The 26,087-nt window shown below is 32.5% G+C and overlaps 1 protein-coding gene across 1 annotated transcript in view; it reads left to right on the top strand.

Moving 5' to 3' along the window:
- LOC127730412 (adenylate cyclase type 1-like) overlaps positions 1-26,087 on the top strand; it is a 92,512-nt gene that overhangs the window by 11,642 nt on the left and 54,783 nt on the right. Inside the window, exons 2-3 of the mRNA XM_052238814.1 lie at positions 5,743-5,892; positions 24,177-24,298. Of these exons, the coding sequence (XP_052094774.1) occupies positions 5,743-5,892; positions 24,177-24,298 (272 nt within the window). The remainder of the gene's footprint in view (positions 1-5,742; positions 5,893-24,176; positions 24,299-26,087) is intronic.

Here is a 26,087-nt window from a genome sequence, read left to right on the forward strand (position 1 = left end):
GTTCAAAATCTATCTGAAATTTTCATAGGGGGCCGCTCAAGTCTTGCTTCAGTGATTCCCTATATAATCAACCAATTTTTTCCCACAAAAGGGGGAGGGGGCGGGCAGCTTCCTGCGGACTGTTACCTTGTGGAAGAGGGGCGAAGGATACCGAAGGGACATTCAAACCCATAATTCGAAAAAAAACTGACAACGCCATGGCTAAAAAAGAAAACGACAAACAGACAAACAACAGTACACAAAACAACATAGAAAACCAACGATTGAGCAACACGAACCCCATCAAAAACTGGGGGGGGGGGTCTTAGGTGCTCCGGAAGGGTAAGCAGATCCTGCTCCACATGTGGCGTCCGTCCTGTTACTCATGTTAGTACAAACCCGGTGCTATGTCTAATTCGGTAGGTTACAATCGAGGGAAGGGGACGAGATTGTAGTTACGACAATTGGAACATATCCGTCGTCACCTGTGAAAAAAATATTCCATAACGGTCAATCAACTCGTGATGGCGTCCGTAAAAGTTACGAAAGGATGATTTCAACTTCACCGGTTTAATAGCTACCTTGTATTCAGCAACCCTCTATCAAGGAAATCATAATAGGAAACACAAGCCCTGGAATATCGTATCAACTGGGAGATATATATACTCCTTATGCAGGCGCTGCTGGAAGGTTGCTACATTGAAATGAAAAGTTCACAATTGGGAAGCTGAAATCATCTCTTTTGTCGTAAAGTTTTGTTTTCAACCGACCACAATGGTCAATTTCTAGATGTAAGTCAAGATATGAAGCAGACTTAACTGTATCTGTTGTTCCTTTATCTCAAGTTCGATGGGATAGATGCGTTCATCATAGTCACCAAAGTTTGATTTATTTAGGGAAAGAACATCATCTATATAGCGGAAAGTGAAGTTAAAGGATACTTCGTTTCTTTCTTCATAAGAAGCTCCTGTATGGAGACAGCTAGCCTCATATGAATAAAGGAACAAATCGGCAAGAAGAGGAGCACAGTTGGTTCCCATGGGAATACCGATTGTTTGTTGAAAACCACGTCCTCCAAACGTAAAAATATGTTCAATGTTGTCAACCAAGAAATCAAGCATCTTGATAATGTCAGTTTCAGAGAATTTTTGTCGAGCCTTCGACTTTTGTCGAAAAAGCGAGACATAGCGATCCTACATTCCGTCGGCGTGGTCGGCGTCGTTGGCGTCGTCGACGTCGGCGGCGTCCACAAATATTCACTCTGTGGTTAAAATTTTAATAACTTTCTTAAACTATTCTGGATTTCTACCAAACTTGGACAGAGGCTTGTTTATGATCGTAAGATAGTATCCAGAAGTAAATTTTGTATAAAAAAAACCCTGTTTTCCGTATTTTACTTATAAATGGTCTTAGTTTTTCTGCCAGTTAACATTACATTCACTCTGTGGTTAAAGTTTTTAGAATTTTAATTACTTTCTTAAACTATCCTGGATTTGTACCAAACTTGGACAGAAGCTTGTTTATGATCATAAGATAGTATCCAGAAGTAAATTTTGTAAAAAAAAAATCCTGTTTTTCCGTATTTTACTTATAAATGGACTTAGTTTTTCTGCCAGTTAACATTACATTCATTCTGTGGTTAATGTTTTTAAAATTTTAATAACTTTCTTAAACTATCCAGGAATTTTACCAAACTTGGACAGAAGCTTTTTTATGATCAAAAGCTAGTATCTAGAAGGAAATTTTGTAAAAATTTATTTCCTGTTTTTCCGTATATTACTTATAAATGGACTTCTTCCAGTTAACATTACATACAGTCTGCAGTTATTAGATTCATAAACCATCCTGGATTTTTACCAAACTTGGACAGAAGCTTCTTACAATCAAAAGATAGTATCAAGAGGAAAATTTTTAGTATTTTTTCCCCATTTTTGTTGACATAGCAATCCTACATTCCGTCGTCGTCTGAATTAAGGGATAAATCATCAAACAATGTAAAACTTATCTTCTTTATCATTTGTTCATTCAATAAATTTATGTTTAAACTCTTTTATAAATCTATAGATTTGATTGCATACTGTATTCATTTTTACGAGCATAACTTTTTCCATACATTTCAAACGTTTTATTTCATTAACTGTAAATCTATTATGTGCATTCCCCTATCACACTGAAAACATAGATAACAGCAAAAGTAGGCGAGACACTGGGTTCCGCTGAACCCTTACGAATTTTTTGTTTGAATCAGAGTGACTTTTTACAAGGTTTCGAGAAGCATTTGGAAGCAATATAACGTTGGTTGTAAGGCAACTTATGTAGTTTAGGTACCTAATACAGTGAAGGAAGATCCAGTTCTTCATCTTTGGTTGAAGTTCCAAAGGAAACATAGAGCAGACCTATGATTGTCCAGAGGATTTCCTCCTTGGTAAGTGTCGTGGGGGTATAGCACGTTAAAAATTAATTCTTCTCAGCGTGTCGGTCCAGTACAAAGCAGGGTAATATTTATTTTACATTAACATGTTCCCGTCCTGAATATGCATATTAATTTGCCACTGGACGTTAAGCAGCCATCCATCATCATCAGCATGTAAAATAAATAATTTAAGACAGTATTTCTCTACCTACATTGTTAATGAACTAATCAATTCAATTAAAATGATAGTCTGACGAGTTTTAGACGAAATAAAATTGATGAGGAGACTTCATTTAACTTGTAATATAGGAATGCGGTTCCTTATTATTTAGCTTTCTTGGTCGGTAGTATTCAACTAGCAGTTGTGGCTACGTAAGCTAGCTTAATGGAAAAGCTAGCACGATTCAAGTTATGTGCCGTCCATGATTTCCTTGTTCATGTTAGTCGTCATCCTGTTGGTAAGCTAGACCGTTCAAGTTAGTGGTAATTCTGTTGTAAGCTAGACCGTTCAAGTTAGTGGTAATTCTGTTGTAAGCTAGACCGTTCAAGTTAGTGGTAATTATGTTGTAAACTAGACCGTTCAAGTTAGTGGTAATTCTGTTATAAGCTATAATGTTCAAGTTTGTGGTCATCCTGTTGGTAAGCTTGACTGTTCAAGTTGGTGGTCATTCTGTTGGTAAGCTAGACGGTGCAAGTTTTTATCTTGTGCTTTACTCTACGACATATGGTCTAGATAGTTCAAGGCGGATTTTATTTTGCGCTTGTAAAACTGATTTCACACTCTACTACAGATTGTGTCACTAACAAGTCAGGTTTTGTGGACCATGTGAAGTTCATTTTTTTCTTGGATTTTGGTTTTTGGTAAGTTATGTCTTTGTTATCTCTATATATCGGTATTATACAGAGTTAAGAAGTGATGCGAAAGATACCAATGGGTTATTCAAACTCATAAGTCGAAAACAAAGTCAAATAATTTTTCGGTACGTTTCTTCTTGTTGTACGTTCTTAGATGTATATTTTATAATTCCACTAGTCGAGATTAAAAAGGAACTGTTCACATTAGTATTAAGCCGTCGCATGTTTATGTTCCTGTCCCTAGACTTCATTGGTTGTTTTTAGTTATTCCTTAATTTTTGTCATTTTAGAAATCAAGCGTTGGTGATGGGTATTCGTTAATCTCTGTTAAACTTATTCGAAACTTTTCTAGACTCGGTAGCGATTTATAGCTGACAATAAAGCTTGACATGCATGTGTTGTATTGAAATCAATAACATTTTTCATTCGAATTATCCGGAAATTTCCGATGCACTTCCCCCTTTCCTTCATTTATATAACCCAGACCCGCCATTGATTAGTTTCATACATTTGCTGAATATAATTATTGCCTAAAATAAATTACGGAAACCCCTTTCCTCTGATTCAGTTGCTAGGGAAAATACCATACTTCCTGCATGAGCTAAAAGTTTCATTGTTCATAGGTTCTTAAAACAATCATGCTGTTCATTGAAGAACTTCGTTTAATCGGAAATAACACATCAACATCTCAACATACTCTATAAATTGCTGTCTAAATATTGAAATAACCATTTTCCAATGAAGCCTAAACGTGGTATTAACATGTAGAAATGAATTGAGTGTGATCTAGAAGTTCTAATGGACTATATCGACGTAATGTCGTGTTACATGCCTAAATGTACCTCTGGTTGCCAGAGTCTCGACACATGTTGAAGAGACTAATTGATATTTCATTTCATATACCAATACATTAATGGACATGTCATTCTCAGATATAGGCTAATGCTAAGTAGACATGTAAATTGGCAAAAATATAAATATGAAAACATGCAATATTGTCTGGGTTATGAATATCCCGAGATGATGTATACGCTTTTATGTATAGTGCATCTATAATGTGTAGGGTTTGAATTACGAGACAAACAATTTGATTTATAATGGACTCGTGTATGTGCATGAATCCATTGTCTTTTTTTTTTTATTAAAATTTAGAATTGATGTAGGAATGTTTGGTATATTATATGACAGATATAGAACCTTTTGTATGTAAAAGTATCTTCACATAAAATTATTACCGATAGACCAACTTTATCTTCGTGTAGAACGATATTTATTTAGGCATCCAAGCTTACAATAATATCTAGTTGATTCAGTAAATTAAAATGAAACGAAATATGATATACAGTGTCATTTTTACTTGGAATATATCTCAATCAAATACTGTAGTTCTGAAGAGCACCTGGCAGACATTAATCAGCATATCATAATTAACAAAGTAAGCGTATAACAGCTGCATACCTCGCGTCACACATTTTATTGCTCATATTGTGATAAGCATCACCACACTACTTTATTATCAGAAATAATAATAAAACATCGAAAATCCCACTATGTGAAATTTTATTAAGGAAATATTGGTTGATGGTCTGGTATTTAACGCTCAGTGTGTAATATTACATTTACATTAAGAACAGGAACCAATTTTACAAGAAGTTATACGAGAATTGATCGAAACTAGAAGTTAGAAATATTGACTGTAAATGAAAAGTGTTAACAATAATGCTGAGAAAATCTGAGATTTTGTCAAGCTGCAGTTGTTAAGTGCTATTTAAATTGTTGCAGAATTAATAATTTTATTAATAATTTTCCCCTTACATATTTTGATTTAATCAAACTTAAAATGACGATAGTTATATTTGTATATTTAAGTCGTTAACTTGCTCTAACATCGGTTAAAAGATTTGACTTTAAAGTAGACAAGGTGAGAATAGAAATAAGGACCGGAATGATGATACAATGCCATTGTTATGAAATGGCATTAATAAATGAAATACATGTTTATACATTATCTAAAAAAATACAACATTGTTTAATGCACTTGGTCTGGCTAACCTGATCTTATACATGGATGTATTTATTGTATAATCAGAGTTTAATGCACTTGGTCTGGCCAAGGACGTATAACTAACTAATATACGTCCTTGGTCTGGCTAACCTGATCTTATACATGGATGTATTTATTGTATAATCAGAGTTTAATGCACTTGGTCTGGCTAACCTGATCTTATACATGGATGTATTTATTGTATAATCAGAGTTATTTCAGTTGTTTTATTAAAGAGAGTGGTACCAATACCTACCTCTTTTCTATACACACGATCGATTTTAAATACTAATCATACATTTGAAACATCAGTGACCAGCAAGCTGACCAGTAAGTTACAATTGTTTTGCTGTGGTATAATAAAATATCTGCTTTTATTTGTAAAGAATTCATTACTAAATTCACAAGGTTCTAATGTTGCAGCTCATCTGATTTAATTGAATATTTTTAGATTGGAGCTAACGCTATTCTGTTTCTGTGTGTAAATGTTGCTGGTGTTTTTATTCACAATGTAACGCAGAGGTCACAACGGAAGACGTTCATAGATACTCGGAACTGCATAGCAGCTAGACAAGAAATAGAAGACGAGAACGAAAAGCTGGTAAGTACACTGACTATATCGCCATCAACAACGGGTTCTGATGCCCCACAATGAAGAAAATCAAAGTTGCTAACTGACGATGTAATTGGTTGACGGTTGTAACATCTATGTTGTATTGATTATCATGTTAGCAGTCTCCTAGCTCAAAGGGCTATGTGAGTAATCGCCATCACTTGGCATCCGTCGTCGTCGTAAACTTTTCAGAGACTTCTTCTCTGAAACCGCACTGGATCAATTTCAACCAAACTTTATCTGAATGATCCTTATTTCAACCAAATTTTATTTGATCCTTATGATATGTTGTATAAAGTTTGTATTTTTTTATCCTGCCAAACAACTGGCATGGCTGTCAAGACTTAAGAAAGAACATAAGAGTAAAATGCATTTATTGACTTATTATATCTTGAAAACCATAACAGATAAAGGGTAAACATGCTTGTAATGTCAAGATCTACCTCATACCGATTTCCACCAAGATTATCAGATGACTCTTTATAGAAGTTATTGCCCCTAAATGACGATTTTTGACGATTTTTATTTAGTTTTTGCTTAATATCTTGAAAACTATATTAGATTAGTTATAACTGTAAATTAACAGCAATAACGATCAACAATTCAAGATCTACAAATTGCCCCAATATGACAGAAACCATTGAATGACACTTTAAAGGAGTTATTGCCCTTAAATTACTATTATTCTTACTAATTTACGAGTTTTTTCCCTTTATCTTGAAAACTATAATAGATAGTTGGAGACTGAAAAATGAAAAAAATATCAGTTTGTAATCAAGATCTATAAAAATGCCGTTATGACCGAAACATTTGAATTACTTATTATGGTAGTTAGTGCCCTAAAAAGACAATTTTGACTTTTTTTTTAGTATTAGCCAATTATCTCGTAGACTATGAAGGATATGTAGAAACTGAACCAGCAAAAAAAATTATTAGCAATTATAATAGAAGATGTACAATCATGTTATTATGACAGAAACCATTGGTTGACTTCTTATGGGAGTCACTACTCCGAAATTACACCTCTTTTAACATAATTTTCTAGTTTTTGTCTTTTATGTCGAAAAATATAATAGATAGGTAGAAACTAATATAAACAGCAAAACACATCAGCAATACAAGATCTAAAAAATTGCCATGATGACCAAATCCATTGGATCATGAACCCGTATATGAGTAATTACCATTAAGGATGTAGTCAGGTGACATTAATAAAATCTAGAATTTAAAATTGATACTATACATCAGAAGAGCATTAGGTAAGGAACAAAATAAGCTAAAAAATATTGATAGGTTATGGAACCCTCCTTTTCGAGATATTTGATTTTTTTTTAAAATGGCGGGAAAAGGCTGACTCTAGCTTTACCTAATATTTAGCATTGGCATTATTTCGGTCTCAAATCGTAAGAAAAGAAATCTAGAATCTGCTTAAATTTTGTTAATGATCTTTTATGAGCTATTGAAGTCTCCTATGAAAAGAAAACTTAAAGTGAGTGATATGGGGCAAAATAATTTACTCTTTATCGTAGGAAAAAACCAAAGGAGTCCGAACATTTGACAAATATTCCTAAACTGGATATGACTACATCCTTAAATGACGATTTTTGACTAATTTTCGAGTTTTTCCTATTATTTCATTTTTTGACAGGAAGCAATTCAGGTTCTTAGAAGCCTCTTGTTCATTGGTGAGTTTTGTTCTTAGGCTGGTATGACTCATATGAATAATAAGAGAAAACAAGAGTGATACCCATTTGATACCCATTTGACTGTTTCTTTTCCATTCATTTACAACTTTATAGACTCTAAGTGTCTTGTGTTTCACCAGTTTACCAATATACATGGGGAGAGTTTGAAATTGGTACATGTATACAGTATACAGTTTTGTATTATGATTATTAAAACGCCGGAAGAATATTTTTACATTTTGTAAACCAGAACTTCAAGAAATATCTATCCAGCTTGGCATTACCGCAGTATTATCAAATCTTATGGTATGATTTGGAAATACTTTATATACTGGAATATCAGAAACTTCGTTTGAGGGTTGTTTGAGACTGCATGTATATATATATTTATATACATAATTACTCTAAATATCAGCTCAACAATGTTAAATCTGCAAATTTGCGGAAGCAATTTTTTGTTCTTCCCTCACCGGGATTCGAACTCATGCTATTGGGATATCGAGACAACATTGCCTGCACTGTGTCCAGCGCTCTAGACCCCTCGGCCACCTAGACAGAACTAAAAATTCAACTTTCGGTTGCTTAGTATTACTGTTTCTCGTCAGTAGAATCTAGAGTTGTAACACAGTACATGATATATATATAGGCATGAAGATGGTATTGATTGCAGATTAGCTAAATTATCTGTCGTAAAGGATCGTAAGATGCAGTCACAGAAATAATTATATGATAAGTACGTCTAAACAAGTGACAATTCTACGACAGATCCATGTATTGGATCACCAGTGAAGCTGATAACACATATTATATTCATAATTACTCTAAATATCAGCACAACAATTCCGCAAATTTGTTCTTCCCGCGCTGACATTCGAACTCATGCTATTGGGATATCGAGACAACACCACCTGCACTGTGTCCAGCGCTCTAGACCACTCGGCCACCTAGACTGAACTAAAAACTAAGCTTTCAGTGGCCTAGTGTTACCTTTCCTCGTCAGTAGAATCTAGAGTTGTAACACTGTAACATATATATAGAATGACATATAGAAGCATATTCTTGTTAGATTATATTGTTCGGTTCCTGTCATATTGAAGTTAACCCCACTTTTCCTGTTTTTAATAATTATCAAGTGATTTTATCGTTATTTCACTATTGCATTAGTTGTTATTATAAATTTGTATTGAACAGACTACTTAAGATGCTTATAATATCATGTAATTAGAAAACTGATATGTGTCGTACTCTATATTATTAACTGTCATAGAAGGAACGAGTTATTGTCACCAGAGACTTGGATTTAGTTACTAAGAAAGTCATTTGCTGTCTCCGTTTGTAGCATTGCAAATGCATTAACTTTTAAGAAATAAATATTGGTAAAACCTATATCCATCTTGTCCTTTATTTAAAGAATATTGAATAAAACACAAAAGTAATACACTCTTTGAATAGTATTTTGTAAATAAGAGTGTTCCTTGTAAAACAGTTATATAATAATAGATTATTTATAAGAAAAGTATATTGTCGGTGTATGTGTTCGTTTGTCGGTCAAACAAGGGGAAATAACTGTCTCGTTAACAGTTTCATCAGAAGAAGAGCAAGCAAGAGAAACTATAAAATTAAACAATGGAGAAAAGAAAGCCAAACAAGTAAACAAAATAATTCTGCCAATTGGATTAAATTACATCACACCAACAAAATGCAGGACGGATTTCGGAAAAACGTATGCAGTGCATGTAGGTCACACCAATCTTAAAAATATGTTGATTCACCATACAAAGATGACACAATAGACTTCTCCGAGGCGTTTGATCTTGTAAACTATGTATACCTTTTGGTTGCGAGGCTCAAATTCCTTGACTCCTCCAACCCTTATGAACACAACCCATGTTAAAACACTCAGCGTGTGTAACCGACTATTGCTATTTGGGTTAAGGCAGAGATAAACCAACCAGGGGCTGACTATTATTTTGAAACCAGTCTTAACATGTCTAACAAAGGTGAAAAAAATAAAAAAATAAAAGAAATACAATTTTACAATGTATTAATAATCAATGAATGATAATACAGACGGCATGTATAGTGTAAAATGATGACACAGTTCAGTACATAAAGAACTAAGTGGTATGTCTAAGCATCGAGCTGTGGTTAGCCACAAATTATGTCTAAAAAAACGTTGATCTGCAAAAGTTTTCTTTTGGCTGCAAGAGAAAAGATAGCGATAGTATAGTATAGTGTTAAGATGTATTGTCCTCCGATTAAGATGTATCCTATAGCGATAATACTATATAGTGTTAAGATTGATCCGATAGCGATAATACTATTTATTATACCTCAGTATGTTTTTTCTATATAAAAAAGGATGAAATATTTGTGCTATTTCACTCCACAGACTATTTGCCAATCAATAGTTTCAAAGACTATTACCCCGGTCAATAGTTTTATAAACATATTTCCCGTACTTTTTCATACTAATTTTTCATTGGCGTTCATTATCACTGAACTAGTATATATATTTGTTTAGGGGCCAGCTGAAGGACGCCTCCGGGTGCGGGAATTTCTCGCTGCATTGAAGACCTGTTGGTGACCTTCTGCTGTTGTCCGTTCTATGGTCGGGTTGTTGTCTCTTTGACACATTCCCAATTTCCATTCTCAATTTTAACAATGACGTCATCGACTATTCTGCTTGGATTTGTGCGCTTTGCAACGTTAAACTCTGAAATATCGTAAACGTTATAATATGTATGTATCTGTCGTAATTTCAAATTAATATATTACTTACCAGAAGCAATTGAAAAAGAAAATCTACGAGACATATTTTAAGAACTAAAACATGTAATGTATGGTGTTGGTCTGTCGTCGTCTTCATAATCTGGGATTGCTTTGGTGTACGGTAAAATATTTAAGCTAATGTTTATCATATGCATGGCAATTTTTACACAAGGATTCCTGGTCTTGATTACAGTATATAGATTATTGACAAATACCACACAGGGAAAAAAACCTGATAGTTCATCTTGTACATGTCTATGTGATCATTTTTTTTCTTCAAGTGGTGTATGTAGTCTTTTTAGAAAGTTGTTTTGTTCGGTATAATAAAACACTTAATGACTGGTTATGAGATTAATAGCAAGTTTGTTGTCCCTTTGAAACTAACTATTGCCCTCGGCTTCGCCTCGAGCAATAGTTGGTATCTCAGGGACAATAAACTTGCTATTACTCTCATACCCAGTCAATATGTGTATAATATTGTTACGATGGATCTGATAGCGATAAAATATTATATAGTGTTCAGATGTATCTGATAGCGACAATAGTGATAAGATCGATCCGATACCGATAGTATTGTATTATAGTGTTAAGGTGTATCCGATAGCGATAATATTATATATAGTGTTAATATAGATACGATAGCAATAATAGTATATAGTGTTAAGATGGATCCGATAGCAATAATATTATATAGTGTTGAGATGTAGTGCCTCCGACGATCCCGTGGCGATAATATTATATAGTGTGGAGATGAATCTGATAGCGATACAATATTTTATAGTGTTTAGATGTATCCGATGGCGATAATGTTGTATAGTGTTAAGATGGATCAGATAACGATACTATTATATAGTGTAACGATGGATTCGATAGCGATAATTCATATTGTGTTTAGATGGATCCGATAGCGACAATACTATATATTGTCGAGATGTTGTGGCCTCCGATTTTCCGATAGCGATACTGTTTAATGTATATGGTGTCTGGATGTATCTAATAGCGATACTTTTACAGTATTGTGTTAAGATGGATCCGATAGCGATACTTTTACAGTATTGTGTTAAGATGAATCCGATAGCGATTAAATTATTAAGTGGTAAGATGGTTCCGATAGAAGTAATATTATATAGTGTTAAGATGGTTCCGATAGCGATAATATTGTATAGAGTTACGATGTTTCCGTTCGCGATAATATTGTTTATTCCATATTGGTATTATTTTAGTACGTTTTCTCTTTATGAATTGGATTTTGAATAAAAAAGCATATTCACCTGGAGAAAAGTGATATTCACCGCGCTGAACGCCACGCGCTTTTAACTGTAACGTTATGGTAAAATCTTTGATATACAATTGGTTTTGGTAAATATTTGACATCAAATACATTTTTTTCTCTGGGAAAATGGAATAAAACAATAACTGTCCTTTGTTTCGGTAAATATGTTGTTTAATTGACTTTTGAAAAACTGATATTCACTTTGGCCGTCGGCCTCAGTGAATATCATTTTTTCAAAAGTCAATAAAACCGCATATTTACCTCATCAAAAGACAGTAATTGTATAATACTGTTAAAGTAGATTATAGGTATATATTTCTTGAGATAGAATTTTCTTATACTTTGCCAAAATGAAGATTTTACTATGCTTTTTTCAAAAATATAATAAAAAGTATGGGTCACTGTGCTATTTTCCAAGCTATGAGTCGTTGAAAATTGCCTAAATTTGGTTAGATTGTTCATGAAAAAACACATTTGTGTGCATAAAAAAAATCTATGAGATAGAATTTTGAAATAAATTGTGAGAAGATAGGTTTTATAGTATGTTTTAAGAAAATAAAAATAAAAAGTGGTGTCACCGAAATTGTTTTCTTGCTACAAGTAGAAATAAAAATTTCCCTATCAGTCCAGTATATATTTTTTACTAAAAGAGTTATCTTCCCTGAAATGGCTTATTTGAAAAAATTGATTAAAAAAATACAAAATTTGATATTTGTTTAAATATTTTGACTTTTACAATAAATCACCAATTTTTATTTACGTAAATAAACAGTCTAACCAAGAAATTGTAAATCTGTCTCCAAATTTGCAGATTTAGGCAAATAACTAGACCGGTTTTGTACTGGGATTGTACAATCCAAGATGGCGGTATACCATGAATCTACCTTAAGATGTATTGTCCGACGATCCGATAGCGTTAATATATTATACATCTATTGACTGGTTATGAGGGTAATAGCAAGTTTGTTGACCCTGAGATACCAACTATTGCTCGAGGCGAAGACGAGGGCAGTAGTTAGTATCAAAGGGACAACAAACTTGCTATTACACTCATAACCAGTCATTAAGTGTTTTATTATACCGAACAAAACAACTTTATAAAAAGTTAACATACACCACTTTGAAAAAACACCCAAATAGTCACTTAAAAATGCACAAGATGAACTATTTGGTTCCTTTTGCCCATGTGGTATTTGTAAATATCTTATTTACTGTAATCAAGACCAGGAATCCTTGTGTAATAATTCCCGTGCATATAATAAATGTTAGCTAAAATATATTACCGTATACCAAAGCAATCACAGATAATGAAGACGACGACAGTCCTATACCATACATTTGTTTGGTTTTAGATCTTAAAATATGTAGTTTTTCTTTTTTCTTTTTTATTTGCTTCTGGTAAGTAATATACATGTAAATTTGAAATTACGACGACAGACACATACAAGTTATACCCTTTACGATATTTCAGAGTTGAACGCGTTGCCAAGTGCTCAAATCAAAGCATAATAGTCAATGACGTCATTGTTGTCCAATGAAAAATTAGTGTGAAAAAATCCGGGAAATATGTTGATGAAACTATTAACCAGGGTAATAGTCTTTGAAACTATTGACTGGCAAATAGTCTGTGGAATGAAATAGCACAAATATTTCATTCTTTTTTATTTAGAAAAAACATACTGAGGTATAATAATAATTTATATAGTATTATCATATAGTGTTAAGATGGATGCGATATAGCGATGATATTATATAGTCTATTTTTTGTTGAAAACAATGGGTACCCATTACTTGATATCATTTATAAAGGGACCCGTCTCTCTCTTCTTTTGTTATTTGAGAATAGTTGGTTTAAGTGTTAGATATTTAAATATTTATTTGAATGCGTTTTCTAGCAAGACTCGCTTGATTATGTTTTCTAGACCCGGATAAGTTTAGATTCTTGATCATACGATTGCTGTGCTTTTCCATTGTTAAAGAGTCTATTGGACATAAACGGTGGCATCAAAATGTTTTTTCTAACTTCAGCCGTCAGTTGATGTTTCATTAAAATTTATTCTAAGCCTTTTTTTTTAATTCATATTGAAAATCAAGTTTATACAAAGTGTGTTATGTGACTTAAAGATGAAATCATTTTTGTAACTGTCAAAAATATAACTTTACAATGTAACTGAAATAATCAACAGAATTATCAATCTGTTTGACTTAAATGTTGAATGACATTCACTTATAAAACATGCCATTCATAAGGTATGTCATTTAGCTCAAATGAGAACTTAATTGAGAACAACTGATATAATTATTTTTAAATTTAGCTCCTTAACCACAAACCATTCGTGACATACAATGTATTTTACAGTTTTAATGAAAAATCAGTTTTTTTCTCTAGTATATTAAAAATATTGAAAACAGTATTTTTTAATTTTTACACGTGTTTCAAACAAAGTCCTCATGTGAAAGGTGGTTATCATTTTAAAAATATTGTAAAGGTACTCGATATCATATCAAATGAAAAAAAAATTGCATGGTCGTGTAACATACGACCAGAAAAGAGAAAAGATCTACATGTGTAAGTCACAATACTTTTATTCACCCGAAAGGCAGTACTTTCTTCACCTGGGTCACATCCATAACTTTTATTTGTACCGTTTCTTTAATTTTATAAATATGAGAAGATGGAATATGATTCCCAATGAGACAATTCCCCACCAGAGACCAAAAAACGTAGAAGAAAGTGTAATAATAATCCGTTCATGTTTCGATCGTTTGTGGACAATACATATTACCTGTAACACTAAATAATAATATACGATATCGGATCATTAGAGGACAATTGATCTTAACACTATATAATATTATCGATATCAAATCTATCCTAACAATTTATAATATCAAAGCTTTCGGACCCATCTTAACACTATATACTATCATCGATATCGAATGCATCTTAACATTATATAATGTAATCGCTGTCGGACCCATCTTAATACTACAAATGTATATAATATCATCGATATCGAATCTATCTTAACACTATATAGTATCATCGCTATCGGATCCATCTTAACACTTATCTATTATAATATTATCGATATCGGATCGTCGGAATACAATACATCTCAACACTATAAAATATTTTCGGATCCATCTTTACACTATATATACAACATCTTGTCGTGAACGTAACTCCTTTCGAAATTTACAACCTTTTTTCAATTATGAACTTTGCATTTCTTTGCACTTGCAAATGAAATATAGATATATCTCCCACTTGATACGTACGATATTCATCATGTTCTAGGCCTTCCGGTTCTGGTTATGATTTCCTTGATAGCGGATAAATTTTAACGAGCAATGAACGACTGATTCAAGGTGTCGACATATTGAAGTCATGTCATGCTGCTCAGCTTTGCCTATCAAAAATTGCAATGGCTTTCCGAAATTTTACTAGACAAAAGTGATATTCCAAAGTGGTTCTGAAAGTAATTTTGTTTCAGCAGATATTTGATCCAGTATCGGAAACAAACAACTTTTGAAGGTACCAATCCATTCTTAAGTTGACTTTTATAATGCCTGTCAGGACGGTGTTTGGAATATAAAACTAAAGAGACGTGAGTGTCGATGAGAAAGCTGTTAACTAAAGATCAAAGGATGAGAATACCTGCAGTAGCACTAAACACAAAAATACATTCCAATTAATACTTCAGAATTGATTTTTTTATTGACCTTTCAAACACCTTTATGTATACCTACAATAATAAGAGTACTTACACGCAATCATGTCATATTATGATAAGTATTATTCAAATATTAACAAGTCCAAATGATGAATGAATTTGACCGAATATTTTTCTGTAAAAGGCAATGCTTCAGTCTGAACAATTTTAACAAGTGTTTCTTTGAAAGTAACTGAACCAATCATTTAAATGCATCCTATAATGTTAAATTTGTTTGGTATGCCTTACATGAATTTAATCATGAAACATATTCTGTATGGTTTTAAATCATTCAACTTCAAAATTGAGTCCATTATTTATTGGCAATTTCACTGTATTAATCTGTTACAATAGTAACTAATCTCTAGATCTCCATCTTCAACACCAAATTATGCAAATATGGGACTGATCAAAGCTGAAGAAAATTCTCAATTCAAATAGCAAAATGAAACGGAAAGCGCTTTTACCCGTTAAAACCACATCCACTCGCTCAATCGCACGCGGAGGCATGTACTATCGTACAAATACAAGTGAAATGCACTGCTATTTTAAACCGTTTTTAGCTTACCTGGCCCATGGGGCCAAGTGAGCTTTAGTCATCACTTAGCTTCTGTCGTCGCCGTCAACTTTTTCAAAAATATTCTTCCCATGAATACTAAGTTTAATAATATTTGGCCAAATCTTCATTGGGGTATCTAGTTTAAAAAATGTGTCCGATGTATACCAACATGGCGGGCATAGCTGAACATATAGCACATAGGTGTAAAATGCAAATCTTAAAATAAAATTGAGAATGGAATTTTATCTTGAAAACCGATAACGATAAGGTTCAGAATGATGAGATCTACCTACTGTCTATTTACATCAAAATTGTCAGACGATCTCTTACAGGTGTTACTATCCTTATGAATGACGAATTTTACCAGTTTGACTTCATTTTTGCATTTTATCTCGAAAACTGTAACAGATAGATAAAATCTTTAAAAAACAAAAATGACATAGAGACAAAACTACAAACAAGTCAGATATTGCCGAAATCATCGGGTAACTTCTTATAAGAGTTATTGCCCTTAAATGATGAGTTTTTTTTTACCATTTTTTTTATGTTTTATGGCCTATTATTTTTAAACTATAATAAATATAGTCACTTTGATATAAAAAAAGCAATCTAATTAAAAGAGAGGCAAAGGATTCCAAAGGGACATTTAAACTCGTAATCGAAAATGAACTGACAACGCCATGGCTAAAAATGAAAAAGACAAACAGACAAACAACAGTACACAAAATACAACATAGAAATCCAAAGACTGAGCAACACGAACCCCACCAAAAACTGAGGATGATCTCAGGTGCTCCGGAAGGGAAAGCAGATCCTGCTCACATGTGGCACCCGTCGTATAATATATATATCTCTGATTTCGTCATACTTAATTATGTTCGAGCACGGGAGTAAATATAGATATGAACTTTAATTAGATTGATAAACAAGATCATCCAGACAAGATCAACAAATAAGTCAACAGGGCTGAAATCATCAGTCGTATCCTTGTAGGAGATATGCACTGAAATGACAATTTTTACTACTTATTTGTGTTATTGCCTATTATTTTGAAACTCTTCAGGTGAGAGAAAAACTTAGCATACCAAACATGATCCACAAGGCAAGATCTACAAATAATATAAAAATAAGGAGAAGTGGTATGATTGCCAATGAGACAACTAGCCACCAAAGTTCAAATGAAGTGGTTGCACGCAATTATAGGCAACCATACGGCCTTCAACAATACATACCGTATAGTCGACAATAAAAGGCCGGGCCCGACCTGAAAAATATGAAGCAATTCATATTGCTGAAATCGTAGATCAATCTTTTATAAGAGTTAGTGCTCTTAAATTACAATGTTTATCATTTTTTTGCGTTTTGCCTTTTATCTTTAACAGTTAAATAGTTAGATAGAAATTTTATAAAGAAAAATTAGCCACAAGACAAGATCTACAAATAGGTCAGCATAACGACACTGTAGGTTGTCTTTGCCTTTAAATTACTATTTGTTTTACCCTTTTTTGTAATTACGGCATACAGTATAGAAAACAGAGAGAAACTGTAAACAGAAAAATATATCAGCAATACAAGTTTTACAAAGAAGAGATTTTTGTCATGATTAATATTCTAGTCTACAATGTTAGGGAGTGTCTAAACACTATCTCTATACAGTATATGTCTGCAGTATGTTTTATCGATAAGTATTCAGTGAAAGTTGCGTATAATTTGTCACATCGAAGGACATGGCTGTTACTGTGATGTTCGGTTTAGACAGACATACGTTAAGTCTCGTCCTAAGATATTTACACAGATAGAAGGAATCAGATTAATATTTGCTACGGAAATGTAAATACAATTCAGTTGAAATCTCATAGAATTAGAAAGCAATAAAGCTTTTCTTTTAGTTAATTAATTAACTCTAGTCATTCAATACATCGATCAATTCCTTAACGTGTTGATTTAATATCAGAATTTCCGTCATGAATACAAAAATTGTTTTTAACTCGTTCATTCTGTTGCTGTTAGGTTAAGTAGAGTTAAAGTTAAAGTTAAAAAATAGCATTACCCATCTTCTCTTTTTATTCTTACATAAATTTCAAACAAAAAATCATTGCTATGTTCTGAAATGAAAATAGTATTAACACAGTTGCTTTCATGGCAAACATACAAAGTAATTCGATTTGACGAAAATGTTTCACTAACTTTTTTCAACCAACCGGTCTGACAACCAATGCTTTGCGATTACTGCATGTACTTCATTTGATCTAATTACAATGTTGTGCAAAACAATATCAATGAGAAGTGAAAATTTAGTGATATAATAAAAAAATATAGTGAGATGTCACGTGGTATGATTGCCGATGAATATTCATTTTTTTAAAAGACCAAAGGATAAAGATATGAACAATTACTGGTCACCTTACGGTCATCAATTATATGGATGTAATAAATACGTCAAATAAAACATATCCGTGATCCTCTAGAATACAGCGACAAATACATGATCTCCCGAAGGTACCATCTATTATCCCCTTTTTAGTATCCTTCGTAGTAAGAAGCACCCCTACTTAAAAGAAATATCGATAGGATAGACATGCTCTAATATTTACGTAGCTGTGACGCATGTACTCCATAAACAGGCACTGAAATGCTGCTACATAAAACTGGAAAGTTTACGAAGGGAAAATAAAGTCATTTCTCTTTAAAGTTGCGGTCTCAACGACCAACACTGTCGATATATCTAAGTCAAGGTATGAAGCAGACAATGATGTACCTGCGGTATCTTTACTTTAAAGTTAAGTGGGGAAAATTGGATTAACAAAGTCACAAAACTTTGAATTGCTCCGTGGAAAAAAGGAAGACTTTTAAACGGGGATCACGATAAAACCAAACCACCAATATGTGCAGGTCATACTGTTTTGGTATTAGTGCTTTAACTATTCTGTTTTCAGTGACAGTATTTGTTATTATTATTTTTTTTATTCCGTTCTATGTAAATATACGTTCGATTCTAATTAATTTAGAGAAATAATGAGTTGTGACTTAAAATAATCTACAGATTAATTATAGATATAGAATGTGCATGACCAAGGAAAACATTGCTTTACCGAACACAGTAATTTTGTTTACATATGTATGATTATTTTTTATGAATGATTTATCGTATGAAGCAAACATTTTTTATCCATACACAATAAGTAAAATACATGAAGTTCAATACAGTCATAAAACTTACTGATTGTTGACGATTAGCGTCCATTGGCAAATATTGCATGCATACTACCATAATGGTCAGTAAAGAAACAAAACATGCTAAACAACATTATGTATGTCTTTCTTTATCATCTGTTCTAGATGTGGTTATATAATTTAATTTTGATTTGCCTTTTTTTTATTTACTAGCCTTGATTTTCTTTCACAACTTGCATAAAGCAGATTTAACTTTCGATGTTTATAGCCATATTCTAAATTAAGGGCTTTTAAGAATATTTTATGGCGTTATTAAAACACCTGTCAATTACGAAAAGAGTTACGTCATTCAAGCACACATCCGCAATAGTGTGGTAAGGAGACCGTGTTATTTGTTCAGTCTTCGTCAATTCCGGAGAGTCTGCTAATTGATGTCTGTAACTATAAGCTCGTATATTTTTTTATGAAGGCAAATAGCAGTTACAAATTTTAACTTATATTAAATAGATAGACCAGTCGTACACATGAGCAAAACATTCTTTGTCAATCGAAGTATTGTATAGAGATATCCCAGAACTTCGACGCCTTCAATAAATTCGATTAAAATGTTTCTGATTCAAGTTGCCCTGTAACATATCAAGGAACAATTTACTTGAACTTGATAGGTTAAAACTGCCAAAGAGGTTTTGTGCACTGGTTGCATCGTGGTTTGTTTTGACTGGGAGATAGTGTTTACATGTTCAGCATGTAGCAGACGCTATTTATCTGTTGGCTGATACAAATACATCCTTAACATTTCCTGTGTTAACATATTAGATTGTTATCAGTTATACAACATCTGATTCTGTTCACAGATAAGTACCGAAAAATGCAAAACTATCAAAGTACACATAAACATGCTTCAATATTTAAGTATTTGGAGTTCGATTTACAGTAATGACAATGTACGTAGGTGATCTGCAGGTGATCTGCAGGTTGAAAAAGCTAACAGTATTTGATCGTTAATGTGTAGCTTTATTTATTTTTTTTTTTTAATTTCTCGAATCTTTTTGACAACAACATACTTTATAAACTAAAAATAGTGACAATGCAGGAATAGATAACCTTAGCTGTATTTGGCACAACCTTTCGGAACTTTGGGTCCTCATTGCTCTTCAACTTTGCACTTAATATAGCCTTTTAACGTTTTTGATTCGACCGTTACTGATGAGTCTTTTGTATACGAAACGCGCGTCTGGCGTACAAAATTTGATGCCTGATATATCTTATGATGAGTTTATCTTCGACTACTGAATATATATTCATTTTTGGTCGGGTTGGACGAAGTCGATTGGTAACTTTGGAATCTTTTTCAGCAAATTTTATGAAAGAGAGAGTACAAGTTTTGTGTAATCACCCCCTCCTACAGTTTTCAACTCAGATTCCTGAAACTTCATAGGAAGATATGTTGAAATCGTGCACCTGCTATTATTATTATTGTTTGAACATTTTTTCTCATTTTTCCGGACTTCGGAACATAATCATTTTTCAGCAAAATTAATAAAAGAGGGTACAGGTTTTCAAATTCCCCTTCAGTTTTCAACTCAGATCCTTAAAAAAAGGGGCATTAGCTACGAGATATAAAAAAAAATTAAAATATGATTTTTTTTTCAATCATTAATGAAAGTGAAAAAGTGAAATAATAATTCGCTTTTAGCAGGAAATTTGGTTCAATTTTGTCAAAATAAGCTAAGAAACATTGCTGATGAATTATTCAATTGCAAGTGAATAATTCGACCTCTTTAAATCCGTATTCATGTGACCTTCAATTTAACCCCTTAGCTTGAGATTGGTTACGCATGCATTCGGCTATTAAAAGGAAAAGAATGTCAACATTGAAAGTGAAACAAAGATGAACCATTTGGTTGACTGATTCGATCCACAAAATATCATTTTTATACAGGCAAAAACCATGATAAACATACTTTTCAACTTACAATATGAAATCAAACAGACCTAGAAAAATCCAATTGCCCGTGGTTTCTATCTATTTATATTTATTTTTATGTTTATATCGGGATATATGACCATCGGCAGTCTTCGGAGGTTATCTCGATGGTTAATTAGATGACGTCTAAACAAAAATACACATGAAATGTTGATACATATTATCGAGTCTATGCATTATAAATTGTTTATTTTAGACTTTTTGTAATTTGGATATACGTTTTAGTATGTTATAAATCAAACATGAGAATTTGAGTCAAATCGGTGAACATGAATTTGACATGCCCCTTTAAGACTTCACAGAAATATTGTATTCATTAAGAAGTTGTGCACCTGCTATTATAGAATTGTTTGAAGATTTTTTTTACATTTTCTCGACTTCTACATTTATCATATTATGCAACATATTTCCTTTAAATCTTATGGCCTAACTGTTTCTTTCCAATAAAGAAATGTAAGAGAAAGATATTGAGTGAGTTATATTAGATTTGGAAATGCCATCTTCAATTATCAAAGCTGTGTGCAGCATATTCTTTTCTATGCACATATTCAAAGTTCTATATTTATACGTTGTACTTTCTTTATAGAAATTGCACGTATTATATTCAGTATTTCAGCTGTGATGAAACGTACGATGAAATGGTGAAGATGTTTTTTTTTTCAGTCTTAGTAAATATAGGCGAGATTGATATTTCATATGATTCTCATTAGACTAAAAGTTAATATGTGATACCTATTCCAGTGTGCCCACATGTTTCTGAAATGAACCTTCATTAGACAAGCAGACTTCGAGAAGCCAAATGTATAAAACATTTGAGGCCGTATTACAATATCTGATCAAATCAAACGGGAGTATACATCTGTTCAGATCACGAAATCAAAGTTGTAGAAGAACAAGCTGTAAAGCTAATTTATAGTCCTTCTACATGTTGATCTTGGAATAATTGAACGATTTGCTTTGATTTTCTGCTAATGCAGTTATTATTTCATACTGATTCATGCCTTAATTGATGCTTGTACTTCGCATCTGTATGTATAATTGAACTTAAAACTGAACGTGTTGGAAATGAAAAGTACACTTTAGAAAATAAAAAATAACATACATTTTTGCAGTTCTAATTAACTATTAGAGATATCATGTTCCCTCCAAAAGCATCTTTAACAACAACAAACCGACAAGAGTCACCCACCATTGCAACAACAAGCCGACAAGAATGACCAACCATTACGAACCAACATCACCCCCCCCTGACGTAATAACAACAAAAAACCGACAAGAATGACTCACCATAATGAACCAACACCCCCCTCCCCCCAACAAATTAAACAAGAACCATATAACAATGTATATTCACAAAACTATAATTTTCTTAACTCATATTATTTAATAAAATCTGAAAATAAAGTAAACTATTTTTATATAGCCTTAATTTATTTAAATTGACTTGTCTGTCAAAAGACGAAAGCTTCGTTTAACATTTTGAAAACAGTTGACGTTAATAGCACTGCTTTGAAATGATCTGAAGATAACTAAAACTGAAACTCCGCGATCAGACACACTTTGTTCGAATTTTTTTTTTAACTAAAATCTATTTTTTTTTCAGAAAGAATGATACAATTTATGAATAAGGCTTTTTCATTAAATGCTAGATGTTAAACGATAGAAATGCGATATGTTGATCTGTATAATCATACCCGGCATAACTCGAACTTCCCCATTTAACTGAAACTCATTGTAATCATAGAACACTCAAGTTATATGAGGAAATTTAAAGATATGGAAAATACAGAAAAAAAAACTATTCCATTCAAGTTTTCTTTTGAGGACACTGAATTTATCTCATTTATACTAGTTTTTCTTCTGTTTAAGATTTTATTATTTACAACTTGATGATTTTCTACATTATTTATTTCACTCTTCACGAACGACACCACCGGCAATTGTAAATAAAAAACATCTTTTTATTAATAATATTATGTATGGAATTATAAAATTTACGTCTCTATAGGTTCCTTTTTTGGAAAAGTTAAGCTTCTTTCCAATATAAAGCTAGAAAAGTCATCTTGAATGTTTTTTTATTTATTTCAAACGTTTTTTTATTGCAGTATGTTTTTATTACAATGTATTTTTGGTGATTTTTCTGTATAGATGATAGGAATGACTGGTTTTAAGGCATGTGTTATGAAGTCCAAGAGGCTTAATATCATATACCGGGATGGTTATTAACTTGTTAAAGTGACAAATAAAGGATACTTCATTTAAATTAAAACTTGTGATGAAAAATTCTAGGAAACAACGTTATTATCAGTTATTGTCAAGATTCTTCAGAAATTGATCTCTAGAGGGAAATTTCTTGTGAAAATAGCTATTATTACATAATGATGTATTAGAAAAAATAGTATTTTTGATGAATAAATAATCTTTTGTCAAATTGGATGAAACTCAAAAGTCAATGTTAACGTTAATATTATTAAGAATATGAAGTTTGGGAACAATAGAACAATTGCCGAGGAATGAACAAAATCACTTATTTTAAAAAATATAGATATTGTTTATTGACATTTGTTGTTATGAAATTTTTGAAATCATTTTAAATTAAGGAATGTATCCAACTCATGCATACATAGCTCTGATTTAATACCGGGGTTTGACTTTACTTTTGGGTTTTTTGGTTTTTATCAACTCTCCAATTAGGTTTTGTGATTTTCAATTATTTTGGCCTCGAGCATCACTGAAGGAACATTAATTGTCGAAATGCGCATGAGGTGCAGTAAAATTGGTACCGTTAATGTTGTTATTGCATTCGTCAAAAGGGGACTCCTGTATCTTGATATACGGATTTCTTTTTTTACCAGTTTCGATAAAAAGAAATGCAAATATCCGTCCCTCCTCATTCCCACCATAGGAAATTATGACTTTCAAAATGAAAAGTAAAAGTAGAAAAATGGCTAAATGTTTCAGAAAATGAAGAAACAGTTGGAAACCTTTCTTCATAGGAAGGAATAGGGTCCACGCGGCACTATATTTCAAATTGATCTCTTTACATATAAATCTACTAAATTTCCCTTCAATTATACTTTTTTCATTCCATGTTTTATATTTTCAGGAAAAGCTGCTGCTAAGTGTACTCCCGCAGCACGTTGCCATGGAAATGAAGGACGATCTAACATCACAAAATACTCAGGGACAGTTTCACAAAATCTATATACAACCTCATGAAAATGTTAGGTATGTTTTAAATAGTATCCATGACAATAATTTGGGCTTTAACGTGTTGTATAAAGCTGATGTAGGAATATTTTTAGCTTCTCTACTCTCCATGCCACCAACACAAAAACACAACGCAATAAAAGCGCTGTTTCTTTTCCCCCTCATGTACATGTATTGATTTTGTGTCATGAATTGATAAAATATATATCCTTTTTTTCTAATACAAACCAACAAAACAAAAAGCACAACAACAAATACATGACATCAACAACATAATTACAACACAAAAAAAAAACCCACAAAAGCAAATAAACGTCGATAGCCAATTCGTTTACATATGCTTTGTATTCCGTAAACTGGAGATGAATTTACATTATTAACAGGCCTGAATACAACCTGTCGACTGACCTTTCTGTGGTGACATGTTTGCTCCCGTCAATCTCCTAAGCACTTTACAGTTGTATTATAATTGATTTGCTATTTTTTGCATTGTTCTTGTAGAAGATTGATTAGATGTTAAACTTTTCGACAATCTAAAAAAAAATCTTACAAAACAGCAAAAGTAGTTAAAAGATTTCTTTATTATACTATTTTTATGCGTAAAAAAATATACATTAAGGGTCTATTGTTCAGAGAACATTTAGAAATTTTACATACTCTTTTCTTCATTTAAAACTTTTGCTGAAAGAACTTGGTAAAAATAGCAGTTTGGGAAATATTTTGATTTTAGTATACAAGGTCAAAAGACCATTGTGTCCCGGGTATCTCTGATCTTTTGTCATTTTCATGTTCATACCCGTGGAGCCTATAATTTGTACCGTATGAAATGTATTTTATTACATATGTATTTATCGTTACCTGTGATAAGGAGATGCACTCTGTTAAATATGAAAATTGATATTCAAAGATTGAGCTTATTTGCATATCCAATCGAGTTAGATATATTACAAGCAAATGATCTGTTTTGCATAACCCGTGCTGCATATTTACTACAGTATAAACATAAGAAGATGTGGTATGATTGCTAAGGAGACAACTCTCCTCGAGAGACAATATGGCGTAGAAGTTAACAACTATAGGTCACCGTACGGCCTTCAACAATGATCAAAACCCATATGCATAGCAAGCTACAAAGGCCCCGAAATGACAAATGTAAAACGATTCAAACTAGAAAACTAACGGCCTGATCAATGTACAAAACAATGTACGAAAAAAAAATATGATATACAGCAACAAAAGACAAATATTGAAGTAAAGGCTCTTGACTTGAGACAGGCACATATGGGGTTAAACATGTTTGCTGGCGCCAAATCCTCCCCCTAACCTTGGACAGTGGTGTAACAGTACAACATAAGAACAAACTATTAAAATCAGTTGAAAAGGGCTTAACAAGATCGACACAAAGCATAAAAAACTGACAAAAACTCAAGAGACACAAAGTACAGACCTGAGAGTACTCGCAGTTACTGAAAGCTAGTTCAAAGCCCATAACTACTAATAAAAAAATCTTGTATCTTAAACTAAAATATCAATCAGTACACATTTAACATCCAATGGATTTAGTGTTAAGACGTCATTAACAGTCAGAGAAAAGCATGATTTTGTGCAATGCCAAAATATATAGGTATCGACAGATTGTAGGACCGTGAATGTACTAATGTGCATAACAATAAGATTAAGTTAGCTTTTGATTTATTGATAACGAAATTTATACCGATAAAACATTAGTCAATGATCTAATAATGGTGTTGAATTGGTAAACTTTTAGAATAAGTTTATTTAAAGAATCGATAAGTTTACCCGAATC

The sequence above is a fragment of the Mytilus californianus genome, unplaced genomic scaffold (assembly GCF_021869535.1).
Source record: "Mytilus californianus isolate M0D057914Y unplaced genomic scaffold, xbMytCali1.0.p SCAF_2, whole genome shotgun sequence".
NCBI classification, from domain to species: domain Eukaryota; kingdom Metazoa; phylum Mollusca; class Bivalvia; order Mytilida; family Mytilidae; genus Mytilus; species Mytilus californianus.